Source organism: Equus przewalskii, chromosome 8 (genome assembly GCF_037783145.1).
Source record: "Equus przewalskii isolate Varuska chromosome 8, EquPr2, whole genome shotgun sequence".
Lineage (NCBI taxonomy): Eukaryota > Metazoa > Chordata > Mammalia > Perissodactyla > Equidae > Equus > Equus przewalskii.
This window is the reverse complement of record NC_091838.1, coordinates 29,697,237-29,714,729: the sequence shown is the minus strand read 5'-3', so window position 1 is coordinate 29,714,729 and position 17,493 is coordinate 29,697,237. Positions and strand designations below refer to the sequence as shown.

Sequence of the window (17,493 nt, the reverse complement as noted above, 5' to 3'; positions counted from 1 at the left end):
TACTAAATTAAAAAATGCTACCTCACTACCATAAGTTGGCAGGAATGGTTACAAGAGTTTAAAGGCTCTTGCAGATAGTTTTGGATATTTAGATCATATATGGACCAGGAAAGACTTCTCATTAAAGTCTGCTTCAGGAATTCATTAGATACTAAGTTGACCAGCCCATTCCACGTAAAAGCAATGTCTAATTCACCTCTGTAACTAGAAATAGTAGTTGAAAAATAACCAATGCTCACAAAATGGCTATTGAATTAAATCATACAAACCAAAGAAAATCCTGAACATGAAATTTCTATTGTGATCTCTGGTGGCTACAACACAATAGTATTATACAAGTGTACTTATATTTTTATACTACCCACTTTCAATTAGGTTTATCATAATTCTCAGTATTATGGTAATCTTGATTTTGCTTACTCCATCAGCTCCTCGGCTAAACTACTCTATTTTAGATAAGTACATTAGTTAGGACTCTATGTTGAATGTTTCAGGAAACCCAAGTGAAATTAATGGCTTTTCTCTCACCGTTTGCCTCGTGGATAATGCCGCACATATTCTCCAACATCATGAGCAGCAACAGCTAAGACTTGTGGATCATCTGACACCTCCAGAAGTTTTGTCAAAATTCTGAAATAAATTTAATCCAAAGAGAGATTGATTTCTAACTCTACTACAGGGCACAACAGAGCACAGGTATAATACAGATATCTTCCTGACCACAGATGTTTATAAATATAATCATATTTTCTACAGATTTCACTATCACACATAATAGATTACACATTAGCAGTTTTAAAACCTTTATATATATATATATATATATATATAAAAAAACAGGTTACTTTCAGATTCACAACGTATACCACACACAATTCTCAAAATATCAGGGACTTCCTCTCTTTCCCTCTCAAGAAAGACAACTAGAATGTGGGTAAATGTTATTTTAATATACAACTACCGGCGGATCTTTGCTAATGACATTTTGAAAATAAATCATTTGTAAGCCTTTTGTTAGTATTAGGAAAAATTACTTTCAGCTGTGATCAAGATGGAGCCTGAGCACTGAGCACATGCATCTCTCCTCTCTCTTGCTCCAACTCTCACAAAGATTTGAACATATACTTTATAAATATAACTAAATCCATAACAGCAAGTGAATGTTTCTGAGAAGGTGGCAGCCAAAATTCACAATCCTGACTCCCCTAACCCCCTAATAGTTTTTCCAGAGCAACATACAAGCTGAGCAAAACTACTGCTGGAGTCTAGCGGGTACTTCTGAGAAGAAGAGCCAACCACCAACAGCAGAGAAGGCTCCCCTCTGCTGGGAGCCTGGAGCCATGACCACAGATTTCCGCCTCCTCAAGGACCTCCAGGGAGAGAGGGCGTCTTACATAGGGGTGCACGTATCCTTGGGAGTGAAGGGAAAGGGGAACTACAGTGCTCAGAATCCAATCAGCTGGGAAAGGACTGCCTTCCATATGAGCGCAAATGGAGATCATTCAAGGCATAGGTAATTCCTGTGTTATTTAAACTGCTCAAGGGCACAGAAATAGATGGAAAACTTCTCAACTCATTCTGCAACCAGAGCCTAACTATGATAACCAATCAGACTAAGTGGTTTTTAAAAATGAGCAAGTAGAAGACTAACATATAAAAAAATTGCTAATATGCCAGCAATAGCCACTTACTTAGACATAGATATATAAACACCTTAAAGAATTAGCTAACCAAACCCAGTAGAATACCGAGAAAATATATTTTATTCAGTTCTCAGCTCAAATGTCACCTATTGCTTAAGAGCCTCTGATCACCCTAAGATAGTACCTCCCTCAACATTTCTCTATCCCCTCCTCCTGATCTATTTTTCTTCACAGTACTAATCACCACCAGCCATTATATTATATTTACTTGACTATTTGCTTAGTCTTTCTTTCCCAAATACAGTCATGTATCACTTAACAACAAGGATATGTTCTAGAAAATTCATCACTAGGTAATTTTGTCACTGTGAGAACATCATAGAACGTACTTACAGAAACCTGGACAGCACAGCCTACTACACATCCAGGCTGTATGGTACTAATCTTATGGGACCACCATCATATATGCATTCTGTTGCTGACCAAAACGTCATTATGCAGTGCATGACTGTACAATGTAAGCTTAATGAGAATAAGAATTTTTATTTGCTGCTATATCTGCAACATCTACGACAATACTGATCATATAATAGATGCTCAATAAACACTAGTTGAAAAACATGAATAAATAAAGTGTAAAATGGTGATGCCAGTTGGGAAAAACAATTTTGACAGCTCCTAGTGGAATTTAAAATACACAGACCTTTTGACCCAGCAATTCTATTTCTAGGAATCTACCATACAGAAATATTTTCATATTTCCACAAAGATGTCAGTGTACACTATCTTAAAAAAAGACTAAGAGAAAAAGGTCAGAGGATGGAAACCATATAAGAGGTTAGGCTTTTCTCTGATTTCTTCTTCCATACTGGCAGCGCCTGCTTTTTTCCTCTGCAACAATGATAACTTTGTGTACAAAGCAGTTTCACATCCACCATTTTATCTAATCCCTAATATTAGGATTATTAGTTCATCCTGTTTTACAGAGAAGTAAACTGAGGCTCAGTGAAATAAAGTGGCTAAATACAAAAGAAAAGACTAAGTCATTTTAAGAGACCCCAATCCATAGTAAGTGAAAAACATAAGTCACAAACTAACCTTTAGTATGGTGACACGCATATGTGGTGACATGTATAAATAACTCCCAACAGTCATATGCTGCATAATGACACTTTGCTCAACAACAGACTACATTTATGATGGTGGTCCCAACGGATTAATACCAAATAAGCCTAGGTATGCAGTAGGCTACACTATCTAGGTTTGTGTAAGCACAGTCTATAATGTTCGCACAATGACGAAATCACCTAACAACGCACTTCTCAGAACCTATCCCCATTGTTAAACAACACATGACCATACAAAGACGCAGGTACAGGTACGTCCATGAACAAAAGAACACTGGACACTGTATCACCTGCTGACTCTGGTCACTGCTAGGAAGGAGTATGAGATAGAACAGCAGTGAAGAAACCTTTTCACTTTACTTCTGTATGCCTTCAAGAGTGCCTGAATGACTTGGCCCAGGCTATTTGATACAACTTAGAATACAAAGCGTTAGCAATACACGCACACACACATTAAAAGAAAAATTTACCTAATTTTACCAAGATGCTTAAGAGTTACTATGCTTTAATATTGTTAATTTAAAATTAAGTTTAAATTTAAGTTGAAAACTTAAGTTTAAAATATCTAAAACAAAAAAGTTTTAAAATCATTTGGTTATCTGTTTACATACAAACTATTCATTCACAAAATATAAATCTTATTTCTTAAAATCTTTATTAGAAAACAACTTGAATCACAACTATCTTTGCTCATATCATTTGCATTAAAGTAAATGCTTAAGAGTAGTAAAACTTGGAGTGACGTCAGCAACATGACAGAGTTACCTGTTCCCTTTGTCTCTCTCCCTTTTGAACTACAACTACATGGACATTCACTGACCAATGGAGGAAGCCCACACAGCACAAGAGGACACCTGAGAGACGCACGCAGCTATGCATCTGAGGGTGGATGGACTGGCCTCGCGGGAAGTGGCAGAGATAGGTGAGCATGCCCTGCTCTCCCCTAGTAGCCCTGTGCATGCACACAAACACTTTTCAGCCTGGTGCAAGTGCCCAGAAAGTGGGAACACACACTGGAGTGACTGTAGGAGGAGGCAATGGTAACCCTTAGCCCGTGCTTGTGTTTGCTCTCCCCCTGGGGAAGGGGAGCCCACAATGCCCCTGTGATGCCAAGGAGCAGCCCTAGCTTGGGTCCCGTTGAGGAAGCCCTGCTGGCCAAGCACAGTGGACCATAACAGAGACTGCAGCAGATCTACATGCTGGGGCAAAGACTGCCCAGGTGCGTGTGTGAGCGCTCACAGTGCTACTGAGCCCCAAAGAGGGAACATGTCCCGGGTGGCTGTGGGAAGAGGTACAGCAGCTTTGAGCTCACTCAGGTTCACTTTCCTGGTGGGCAGGGGGAGCCCACTGAGCCCCTGTGGTGCCAAGGAGCAGCCCTAGCTCAGGTACCAGAGAGGAAGCTCTACCCACCAAGCACAGCGGCTCTGTGAACCATAAACAGACGGCAGCAGATCTACATGGTGGGGCAAATGCTCCCCAGGCCAGTGCACGAGCAGCCATAGTGCTGTTGAGCCCCCAAAGAGGGAACGTGTCCTGGGTGGCTGTGGGAAGAGGCAGCATCAGCTTTTAGCCCACTGGTGATCACTTTCTGGTGGGGAGGGAGAGCTCAGAGTGCCCCTGAAGTGCAAAACAGTGGCCCTAGCCCAGCAAGGAAGTCCTGCTTGCCAAGGACAGTCCACATAAGTGTCTGAAGACACCCTAGACTGGGGCAAGCACCCATAATACTCCCACAGCTTCCAAGAGATGGGGTGGGGCCAGAAACTCTGCTCCTGCTTCCCCCTAGCAGTAACAGGTGGAATCTGCATCTTAAGAATACCACAAATGCCCCAACAACAGATTAGGTCATCAAACACCATGAGAAACTGCAGCAACAATTCATACAAGAAGGAAAATGACAAGTCTCCAGACACCAAAACTGAAGGCACAGAAATATAGACTCTAAATGACAGAGAATTCAAAATAGCCACCATAAGGAAACTCAACAACTTAGAAGAAAACATGGAAAGACAATTCAAGGAGCTCAGCAATAAAATGAATCTTTTCACTAAAGAGATTTAAACTATAAAAAAAAAAATCAAACAGAAATCCTGGATATGAAAAACACAATTAATGAGATAAAAAAAATCCAGAATCATTAAGAATCAGAACTGATCTCACAGAGGAAAGAATTAGTCTTCCAGAGGATACAAACGTAGAAATTCTACAGGTGAAGGAGGAGACAAAACTAAGATTTAAAAAAAGAAGGATTCTTCGAGAAATATCTGACTCAATTATGAAAAGCAACATAAGGATTATAGGTATTCTTCTCCAGAAGAAGAAGAAGGGGAGAAAGGAGCAGAGAGCTTGTTCAAAGAAATAATTGCTGGGAAATTCCCAAACCTGGGGATGATTTCAGATTTACAGATAAATGAAGCTAGTAGAATGCCCAACACTTCATCAATGCTAAAAAGACATTCTCCAAGGCATATAATAGTTAAAATGGCAAAAGTTAATGATAAAGAAAAGATATTAGGAGCAGAAAGGCAGAAGAAAATAACCTACAAAGGAAATCCTATCAGGCTTTCAGAGGATTTCTCAGCAGAAATCCTACAGCCTAGGAGAGAATGGAATGATATATTCAAAATACTGAAAGACAAAAACTTTCAGCCAAGAATACTCTACCCATAAAATTTTCCTTCGGATACAATGGAGCAATAAAAGCTTTCCCAGATAAACAAAACCTGAGGGAGCCCATCGCCACTAGACATCTCCTACAAGAAACAGCTGAAGATACCCTCACACTGGCAACAAAAAGGCAATGGTCTACAAAGCTCTGAGCAAGGAGACAAATAAACAGACATGATCAGAAACCTGCAGCTCTCTACCACAACAGGGAGGGAAAGACTCAATTACAACTTAAAAGAGAAAGGGAAAGAAAGAATCAAAAGTAATGATAAACTCTTGAACTTAGCCGCAAACTCACAAAATAAAAACAGAACAATTTGTAACAGGAATTACTCAGAAGGCGAGAGAAGAGGGAAGGAGCCTGCTTAGGTTAATGGACATAAGAGGATATAAGAAAACGGACTATCTCATCTCCGACATCTTTCATACAATCCTCACAGTAACTATTAAACAAAAAATCAGTGCAGAGCCAGAATTCACAAAAGAGAGAAAATGGGGAAATCCCCCTCAGAAAACCACCAAAATGAAATGGCAGTCAGAAAAACAAAGGAAAAGAAACAGTGGAAACACAGAACAACCAGAAAACAAGAGATAAAATGGCAGCAGTAAGCCCTCATATAAGAATAATCACTCTAAATGTAAATGGATTGAATTCTCCAATCAGAAGACACAGAGCAGCTGGCTGGTTTAAAAAAAAGACACAACAATATGCTCCCTGAGATGCAGGGAATGCACGTCAGCTCCAAAGACAAATATAGGCTTAGAGTGAAGGGATGGAAGACAACACTCTAAGCTAATGGCCAACAAAACAAAGCAGGTGTTGCCATACTTTTATCAGGAAAAGCAGACTTCAAGTTAAAAAAGACAATGAGAGACAGAAGGGCAGTATATTAATGATAAAAGGGACATTCCACCAAGAGGTCATAACACTTACTACTATACGTGCACCTAACACAAGGGTACCAAAGGACATAAGGCAATTATTAACAGACCTAAAGGTAGAAATTAACAGCAAGACAATAATAGTAGGGGACCTCAACACCACACGTACTTCAATGGACAGATCATCCAGACAAAAAGCCAACAAAGAAATAGCAGCTTTAAATGAAACACTTGACCAGATGGACTTAATAGACAAGCATAGAGCATTCCATCCAAAAACAGCAGAATATACATTCTCCTCAAGTGCCCATGGAACATTCTCAAAGATAGACCATATTTTGGGTAACAAGGCAAGCCTCCATAAATTTAAGAAGATTGAAATCATCCCAGCCATCTTTTCTGACCACAATGCTATGAAGTTAGAAATCAACCACAAGAACAAAACTGGGAAAGTCAGAGATATGTGGAGACTAAACAATATGCTATTCAACAACCACTGGATCACTGAAGAAATCAAAGGGGAAGTTAAAAAATATCTGGAGACAAACAAAAATGAAAATACAACATACCAACTCTTATGGGATACAGCAAAAGTGGTCATAAGAGGGAAATTCATAGCAATACAGGCCCACCTCAACAAGCAAGAAAAATCTCAAATAAGAAAAATCTCAAATCTTAAAATACACCTAACAGAGCTAGAAAAAGAACAGACAAAGCCTGAAGTCAGCAGAAGGAGGGAAATAATAAAAATCAGAGCAGAAAGAGTGAAATAGAGACTAAAAAAACACTAGAAGGGATTAATGAAACAAAGAGCTGGTTCTTTGAGAAGATAAACAAAATTGACAAACCTTAGCCAGACAGATCAAGAAAAAAAAGAGAAGGCTCAAATAAAAAAAATTAGAAATGAAAGAAGAGAAATTACAACGGATACCACAGAAATACAACGGATTATAAGAGAATACTATGAAAAACTATATGCCCACAAATTCGATAACCTAGAAGAAATGGATGAATGCCTAGACTCATACAACCTCCCAAAATTGAATCAAGACAAAATAGACAATCTGAATAGACCAATCACAAATACAGAGATTGAAACAGTATTCAAAAGCATCCCAAAAAACAAAAGTCCAGGACCAGATGGCGTCTCTGGAGAATTCTACCAAACATTCAAAGAAGATTTAATACTCATTCTCCTCGAACTATTCTGAAAAACTGAAGAAGATGGAACACTTCCTAACACATTCTATGAGGCCAACATTATCCTGACACCAAAACCAGACAAGGACACGATGAAGAACGAAAACTACAGGCCAATATCACTGATGAACTTAGATGCAAAAAATCCTCGACAAAACATGGGTAAACTTAATATAGCATTAAAAGAATCATAAACCACGATCAAGTGGGATTTACTCCAGGGACACAGGAGAGGTTCAACATCTGCAAATCAATCAATGTGATACACCACATTAACAGAATGAGGAATAAGAATCACATGATCATCTCAATAGATATAGAGAAAGCATTTGACAAGAGCCAACATCCATTTATGATAAAAAAAAAAAAAAACTCTCAACAAAATGGGTAGTGAAGGAAAGTACCTCAACACAAAAAAGGCCATATATGATAAACCCACAGCCAACATCATACTTAATAGTGAAAAACTGAAAGCCATCCCTCTGAGAACAGGAACAAGACAATGGTACCCACTCTCGCCACTCCTATTCAACATACAACTGGAGGTATTGGCCAGAGCAATTAGGCAAGAAGAAGAAATAAAAGGAAAGGAAGAAGTGAAACTTTTGCTATTTGCAGATGATATGATTCTATATACAGAAAACCCTAAAGAATCCACCAGAAAACTATCAGAAATAATCAACAAATACAGCAAAGTTTCAAGGTACAAAATCAATTTTTAAAAAGCCAGTTGCATTCCTATATACTAACAATGAACCAGCAAGAAAAAGAAATCAAGAATACAATCCTATTTACAATCACAACAAAAAAGAATAAAATACCTGGGGATCAACTTAATCAAAGAAGTGAAAGACCTGTGCACTGAAAACAATACGACATTATTGAAAGAAACTGAAGAAGACATAAAGAAATGGAAAAATATTCCATGTTCACGCATCGGAAGAATAAACATAGTTAAAATGTCTACACTACCTAAAGCAATCTACAAATTCAATGCAATCCCAATCAGAATCTCAATGACATTCTTCACAGAAATAGAACAAAGAATCCAAAAATTTATATGGCACAAGAAAAGACCCTGAGCAATCCTGAGAAAAAAGAACAAAGCTGGAGGCATCACAACCTCTTATTTCAAAACATACTACAAAGCTATAGTAATCAAAACAGCATGGTTCTGGCACAAAAACAGACAAACAGATCAATGGATGAGAATTGAAAGCCCAGAAATAAAACCACACATCTATGGTCAGTTAATCTTTGACAAAGGAGCCACGAACACACAATGGAGAAAGGAAAGTCTCTTCAATAAATGGCGCTGGGAAAACTGGACAGCTACATGCAAAAGAATGAAAGTAGACCATTATCTTGCACCATACACAAAAATTAACTCTAAATGGAGTAAAGATTTGAATGTAAGGTCTGAAACCATAAAAATCCTAGAAGAAAATATAGGCAGTATATTCTTTGACATTGGTTTTAGCCACATCTTTTCGAATACCATGTCTACTTAGGTAAGGGAAACAGAAGAAAAAGTTAATAAATGAGACTACATCAGACAAAAAATCTTCTGCAAAGCAAAGGAAACTATGAACAAAACAGAAAGACAACCCACCAACTGGGAGAAAATATTTGCAAGTCATTTATCAGACAAAGGGTTGATCTCCAAAGTATATAAAGAACTCATACAACTCAACCAAAAAAACCAAACCACCCAATCAAAAAATGGGCAGAGGATATGAACTGACATTTTTCCAAGGCAGCTATGTAGATGGCCAACAGATGAAAAGATGTTCAACATCACTAATTATTAGGGAAATGCAAATCAAAGCTACAATGAGATATCACCTTACACCAGTCAGAATGGTTATAATTACCAAGAGAAAAACGACAAATGTTGGAGAGGATGTGGAGAAAAAGGAATGCTCATACACTGCTGATGGGAATGTAAACTGGTGTGGCCACTATGGAAAACAACACGCAGATTCCTCAAAAAACTAAAACTAGAACTGCCATATAACCTAGCTACCCCACTACTGGGTATCTACCCCAACAACTTGAAATCAACAATCCAAAGTAACATATGTACCCCTATGTTCATTGTAGCACTATTCACAATAGCCAAGACATGAAAACAATCCAAGTGCCCATCGACCGATGATTGGATAAAGAAGATGTGGTATATATATATACAATGGAATACTACTCAGCCATAAAAAAGACAAAATCATCCCATTTGCAACAACATGGATGGACCTGGAGGGTATTATGAGAAGCGAAATAAGCCAGACTGAGCACGACAAACACCATATGATTTCACTTATATGTGGAATATAAACAAACACATGGAAAAAGAAAATAGTTCAGTGGTTACCAGGGGAAGGTGGTGGGGGGTGGACACAAGGTGTGAAAGGGAGCACCTAAGTGGTGACAGCCAAGAAATAACATACAACTGAAACTTCACAATGACGTAAACTATTATGAACTCAATAAGAAAAAAAAAAACATAGTAAAACTCTACTTTGTTCAAAATCTCATGAATCTAAGAAGCTTGCTTAGTTTCTGGAGTGCATTTATTTGGTAAAGTCCCTTAAGAGTGTGGTTTCATGTAAATCTACCTACTTTTTTCTATCACTTTCTCAGCCTATCAAACAGCTAACCTTTATTAAGTAACAGGAAGCACCAATGAAGAATCTTGTTGTCAACAAAAGAATCATTTCATTAGGAAGTTATTACACACCTTTAATCTTTCAGACTAACCAGGAAATCTGCATTTCCAAATAACAGATGAGAAAGGAATAAGCATTTATTATACACATGAATGTTTCAAACTCTGTGTAAATACATTCCTCACAACAACCCATAAATGAGGAAATAACACCCAGAGAAGTTACAGAAGCGGCCTAAGGACACAACAAATGTTTAAACTTAGATTTGAACGACTATCTGCTGACTGCAGCCCACACAAAGCACAATGGCATCCTGATGGCAGTTCATTCAAGCACATGAAAGTCCACTAAGAAAAAACAAGAAATACATTCAATCTCCCATACGTTCATATTTTTAAGATTTCAAACTACAGGCATCCTTTGGAGATACCGCAGGTTTGGTTCCAGGCCACTGCAATAAAGGTAATATCACAATTAAGTGAGTCACATTAACCTGGTTTCCCAGTGCACATAAAAGTTATGTTTACACTATACTGTAGTCTATTAAGTGTGCAATAGCATTATTTCTAAAAAGAAACAATGCACATACCATAATTAAAAAATACTTTATTGTTTTCATATTCTTTGTATAAATACTCAGAAGTGGAACAGCTAAATCATATAGTAGTTCTATTTCTAATTTTATGGTTAATCTCCATACTGTTTTCTATAGTGGCTGTGCCAATTTACATTCCCACCGACAGTACACGAGGATTCTCTTTTCTCTACATCCTTACCAACACCTATTATTTCTTGTTAGATACATGCACTCCTATGTTCACTGCAACACTATTTACAATAGCCAAGTGCCCACCGACAGATGATGGGTAAAGATGTGGTATATATATGTGTAAACACTCACACTCACACACACACACACACACACACACAAACGGAATACTACTCAAACATAAAAAAGATGAAGTCTCGCCATTTGTGTCAATACGGATGGAACTTGAGGGTATTAATGCTAAGTAAAATGAGTCAGAATGAGAAAGACAAATACTGTATGATTTCACTCGTATGTGGAAGACAAAAAAAAAACAAAACAGAACAAACAAACACATAGATACAGTAAACAGACTAGTGGTTACCAGAGGGGAAGAGGAAAAGGGGGAATGTGGAAGGGGTAAAGGGGACATTTGTATGGTGACAAATAGAAACTAGATTTTTGGTGGTGAACAGGAAGTAGTCTATACAGAAGTTGAAAAATGATGAACACCTGAAATTTAAAAAAAAAACTTTATTGCTAAAAAATGATAACCATCATCTGAGCCTTCAATGAGTCATATCTTTTTGCTGGTGGAGGATCTTGTCTTGACAATGATGGCTGCTGACTGATCAGGGTGGTGGTTTCCAAAGGCTGGGGTGGCTGTGGCAATTTCATAAAATAAGACAACAATGAAGTTTGCCACATCAATTGACTCTTCCTTTCACTTGAACACTTAAAAGGCCACTGTAGGATAAGTAATTGGCATAACTGCAATTTTGTTGTGTCCCAGGGAATAGAGAGGCCAGAGGAGAGAGAAGAGAAATAGCAGCACAGTGGATTGGTAGAGCAGTCAGAACACACACAACATTTATCAATTAAGTTTGCCGTCTTATATGGACACGGATCATGGTGACTTAAAACAGCAAGAACAGTAACATCAAAGATCATGATCACAGATCACCATAAGAAATATAATAATAATAATAATAATAATAAAGGATTTTGAAATATTATAAGAATTACCAAAACATGACCGAGAGATATGAAGTGAACAAATGCTGTTGGAAAAATGGCGCTAATAGACTTGCTTAACGTGGGGCTGCTACAAAACTTCAACTGGCAGAAAAAAGACATGCAGATCAATGGAACAGAATTGAAAGCCCAGAAATAAAACCACACATCTATGGTCAGGTAATCTTCGACAAAGGAGCCACAGACATACAATGGAGAAAGGCAAGTCTCTTCAAAAAGTGGTGTTGGGAAAACTGGACAGCTACATGCAAAAGAATGAAAGTAGACCACTGCCTTTTGCCATACACAAAAATTAACTCAAGATGGATTAAAGACTTGAATGTAAGACCTGAAACTATAAATGCCTAGAAGAAAATATAGACAGTACACTCTTTGACCTCAGTCTTAGCAGCATCTTTTCAAATACCATGTCTGAGTAGGTAAGGGAAACAAAAGAAAAATTTAACAAATGGGGCTATATCAGACTAAAAAGCTTCTGCAAGGCAAAGGAAATCATGAACAAAGTCAAAAGACAACCCACCAACTGGGAGAAAATATTTGCAAATCATATATCCGAAAAGGGGTTAATATCCAAAATATATAAAGATCTCATACAACTCAACAATAAAAAAAACCACCAAATCAAAAATGGGCCGAGAATATGAACAGACATTTTTCTAAAGAAGATATACAGATGGCCAACAGACACATGAAAAGATGTTCAACATCACTAATTATCAGAGAAATTCAAATCAAAACTACAATGAGATATCACCTTACCCAGTCAGAATGGCTATAATTACCAAGACAAAAATTAATAAATGTTGGAAAGGATAGGGAGAAAAGGGAAGCCTCATACACTGATGATGGGAATGCAAACTGGTGCAGCCACTACAGAAAACAATAGGGACAGTCTCAAAAAATTGAAAAATAGAAATACCATACAATCCAGCTGTCCCACTACTGGGTATTTATCCAAAGAACTTGAAATCAACAATCCAAAGAGATTTATGCACCCTTATGTTCACTGAAGCATTACTCACAATAGCCAAGATGTGGAAGCAACCCAAGTGCCCATCCACTGATGAATGGATAAAGAAGATGTGGTAGATATCTACAATGGAATACTACTCAGCCATAAAAAAGACAAAATCATCCCATTTGCAACAATACGGATGGACCTTGAGGGTATTATGTTAAGCAAAATAAGCCAGACAGAGAAAGACAAACACCACAAGGTTTCATTCGTATGTGGAAGATAACCAAACACATGGACAAAGAGAACAGATTAGTGGTTACCAGAGGGGAAGGCGGTTATGGGGTGAGCAAAAGGGGTAAAGGGGCACATATATATGGTGATGGATAAAAATTAGACTATTGACAGTAAGCATGATGTAGCCTATACAGAAACTGATAAATAATAATGCATACCTGAAATTTCACGATGTTATAAACCATTATGACTTCAAGAAAATAAATTACTTTGATGTCATTTTTATTATTTTGAAATTTTATTAAGAAATTATTTTATGAAATAATAAGAACATGACATTAATGAAGATTTCTTAAAAGTGTAACAGAATATTTGTTCTGAATACCTTAAAACAAAGGTCAGCAAATTACAGCTGAAGTCCAAACCTGGCAGCCACCACTTTTATAAATAAACTTTTATTGGAATACAGCCACACTCATTAGTTTACTTATTGTCCATGGCTGCTTTGGCACTACAAGGACACAGGTGAGTAGACGTGACAGTCTGAATGGCTCACAAAGCCAAAAATGTTTTCATTCTGGGACTTTACAGAAAAGTTTGCCAATGCCTGCCTTTAACCATATTCAGTGACCCAAGCCTTTCTCCACTTGGCTGCGACCCTTGATACTCAAAATTATGTCTGCAGACCAGCAATATCAATATCACTTGGAAACTTATGGAAATGCTGAATCACAGACCTTCTACCCTAGAATCTGTAAATCTGCTAAGCAAGCTTTCTGTTTCTATATTCAAATCATCAATAAAAATGTTCAAAAGAATAGGTTCAAAAAAAGAGATTCTTGTGGTAAGCAAAGGGAGAGCTCCCTCCAAGTCACCTCCAAATACAGTTGTCAAGGCAACAAGGGCTTCCTCAATCATAATCTGAATCTCCATCACCACATTAACCACAAGCCCAGACTCTGTCAGAGTCCCTGGGATCGAGACAGAAACACGTCACAGATTTGGAGTTAGACCAAATGTGAATTCTGACCCTGACATTTGCTAGAAACGTAATCTTGGAAAGTGTCTATTCAAATCCAAAACAGAATTTCCATTATTATTCTAAATAATCACTCTACAAATCTGCTATTATATATTTCACGATGTTTTTCCTCAGTTTTATAAACTTGCTTGCTCCCTGAGCTTTTGCTTTTCTCTTGAATTACAATCTGCATGGCTTCTTGTATTTCAGAATATCTCCTTATTCAAAATACATACTTATTGCAAAGTTGAAACATACAAAATTATGGAGTATTTTCTAAATACTATTAAAAGTGATAGAGGAAAAAATGAACTTATATCACACACTTGCTAAGTTTAGAATTACCTGGAAAATAGGTTAGAGTCTGACGTAAGTGCAGTTCTCCACAAATAAAAAGGCAGCAAGTACACACTGTTTTTTTTTAATAGGACAAATAAAGATCATCTGTACCTATTTTATCAGCTAGTTTGAAGGGTAGCATTAGTATGTCCCTCCTGTCAATTGTCCCCATGCAGATAATTTATAAGAATAAAAACCAAAGACAAACAATGACTTCAAATTTCTCATTACAGAAGCACAAAATAAAACTGAAGCGCTACATGTCATTGTTTCTGGTTAATCAGAAAAATCATGAAGGGTCACACAATGGAAAAACGGAGTCCTATGAAGGAAACCACAAAAATTAAAACCTAATGCCAGAAAACAGAACATGTACTTCAAAAAGCTCTTGAAGTGTATCATCATAAAAATACACGTAATGCTTCAGTAATAATTTGTAAAATGCTCCATTATATTCAACTTTTCCAAAGACTAGATTTAAAAAACATTATTTGAGCTCTTTTTTTGATGTTGAAAACTCAAAGTGGCAAAACAATGCTGAAAAGATAATCCACTCTTTCTCCCTCATCTATTCTCCATCAGGCCTGCCAATACCTATCCACCACTCACTTTGGTTTACCACACTTTAAGTGAAACAAATGTATCATTTTTTATAATACATAGAAAATAAAGTCTAAACAACAGAAATAAACCTGCCTAAAAATGCTTATTGGACACACGTATATATCTCCTCTGTTCCTTTTAGATACTTCATTAACATGACAGTAAAAATCCTCCCACTGTAAAAAATGACAGTAAAAGGATTTTCTTCTTTTTAAATCACAAACCCTGAAGAAAGGACAATATGGAAAATTTATCAACAGTAAAAGATACTGAAGTGGAAAGTCACAGGAACAAATGTTAACTAACTTGAGAAAACAAATACCAAGCTGGCAGTGAGGGAAGTTGAGTGGCAACCTGATTTGCAACACAGAACTGTTTCTATCAGTATTTCTGTAAAGCTGACTCACACTGCTGTCCAATAATGCTGACCACTAGCCAGATGAGCTACTTAAAGTTAAATTGACTGAAATTAAATTACAGGCACACTTTGCTTTATTGTGCCTCTCTTTATTGCAATTCTCAGATATTGCATTTTTTATAAATTATATTTGTGGCAATCCTGCATGGAGCAAGTCTATCAGTGCCATTTTTCCAACAGCATTTGCTCACTTCATCTCTCTGTGTCACATTTTGTTGTTTTCTTTTCAGGTGTACATCGTAACATATTTCGAATTCTGTGTAGATTACATCATGTTCTGTGTCACATTTTGATAATTCTCGCAATATTTCAAACTTTTTCATTATTATACTTGTTATAGTGATCTGTGATCTTTGATGTTACTATTGTAGTTGTTTGGGGGAGCCACAAAGCACGCCCATATAACACTGTGAACTTAATCAATGAATGCTGCGTATGTTCTAACCGCTCCACCAACCAGTCATTCCCCCATCTCTCTCCCAATCTTCAGGTCTCCTATTCCCTGAGACACTGCAATATTAAATATAGGCCAATACTAACCCTACAATGGCCTTTAAAGTGTTCGAGTGAAAGGAAGAGTCACACATCTATCACTTTAAATCAAAATCAAAAGCTAGAAATGATTAAGCTTATCAAGGAAGGCATGCTGAAAGCCAAAATAGGCTCAAAGCTAAGCCTTTTAGGCCAAACAGTTAGCCATGTTGGAAATGCAAAGGAAAAATTCCTGAAGGAAATTAAAAGTGCTACTCCGGTGAACACATGAATGATATGAACGTGAAACAGACTTATGGCTGATACAGAGAAAGCTTTAGTGGTCTAGATAGAAGACCAAACGAGCCATAACATTCCTTTAAGTCAAAGCCTAATTCAGAACAAGGCCCCTAACTCTCTTCAATTCTATGAAGGGTGAGAGAGGTGAGGCAGCTGCAGAAGAAAAGTTTGAAGCTAGCAGAGGTTGGTTCATGGGTCTGTTTTTTCTTTCTTTTTTTTTTGAGGAAGATTAGCCCTGAGCTAACTACTGCCAGTCCTCCTCTTTTTGCTGAGGAAGCGTGGCCCTGAGCTAACATCAGTGCCCATCTTCCTCTACTTTATATGTGGGACGCCTACCACAGCATGGCTTGACAAGCGGTGCCATGTCCACACCCGGGATCCGAACTGGCGAACCCCGGGCCGCCAAAGCGGAGTGTGCACACTTAACCGCTGCGCCACCAGGCCGGCCCTGGTTCATGGGGTTTAAGGAAAGAAGCCGTCTCCATAACATAAAAGTGCAAGGTAAAGCAGCAAATGTTGATGTAGAAGCTGAGGCAAGTTATCTAGAAGATCTAGCTAAGATACTTAATGAAGGCGACTATACTAAACAACAGATTTTCAATGTAGACAAAACAGCCTGATATTGGAAGATGCTGTCTAGGACTTTAATGGCTAGAGAGGAGAAGTCAATGCCTGGCTTCAAGGCTTCAAAGGACAGGCTGACTCTCTTGTTAGGGAGTAATGCAGCCGGTGACTTTAAATTGGAGCCAATGTTCATTTACCATTCTGAAAATCATGAGGCCCTTAAGAATTATGCTAAATCTACTCTGCCTGTGCTCTATAGATGGAACAACAAAGGCTAGATGACAGCACATCTGCTTATAACATAATTTACAGAATATTTTAAGCCCACTGTTGAGACCTACCACCCAGAAAAAAAATTCATTTCAAAATACGACTGCTCATTGGCAATATACCTGGTCACCCAAGAGCTCTGATGGAGATGTACAATGAGACTGATGTTGTTTTCATGCCTGCTAACACAACATCCATTCTGAAGCTCATGGAGCAAGGAGTAATTCAACTTTCAAGTCTTATTATTTAAGAAATACATTTCATAAGGCTACAGCTGCCATAGATAGTGACTGCTCTGATGGATCTGGGCAAAGTAAATTGAAAACCTTCCGGAAAGGATTCACCACTAT

The 17,493-nt window shown here is 37.7% G+C and overlaps 1 protein-coding gene across 9 annotated transcripts in view; it reads right to left on the bottom strand.

Annotated features, from left to right (window-relative positions):
• ATP6V1H (ATPase H+ transporting V1 subunit H) overlaps positions 1–17,493 on the bottom strand; it is a 129,737-nt gene that overhangs the window by 42,184 nt on the left and 70,060 nt on the right. For 6 of the 9 annotated variants that reach the window (XM_070631639.1, XM_070631638.1, XM_070631641.1 and 3 more), the window contains one exon: positions 529–630. In XM_070631639.1, coding sequence (XP_070487740.1) covers positions 529–630 — 102 coding nt within the window. Of the gene's footprint in view, positions 1–196; positions 631–17,493 lie in introns of all 9 variants that reach the window. The other 3 variants (XR_011543424.1, XR_011543425.1, XR_011543423.1) reach the window with 2 other exon arrangements.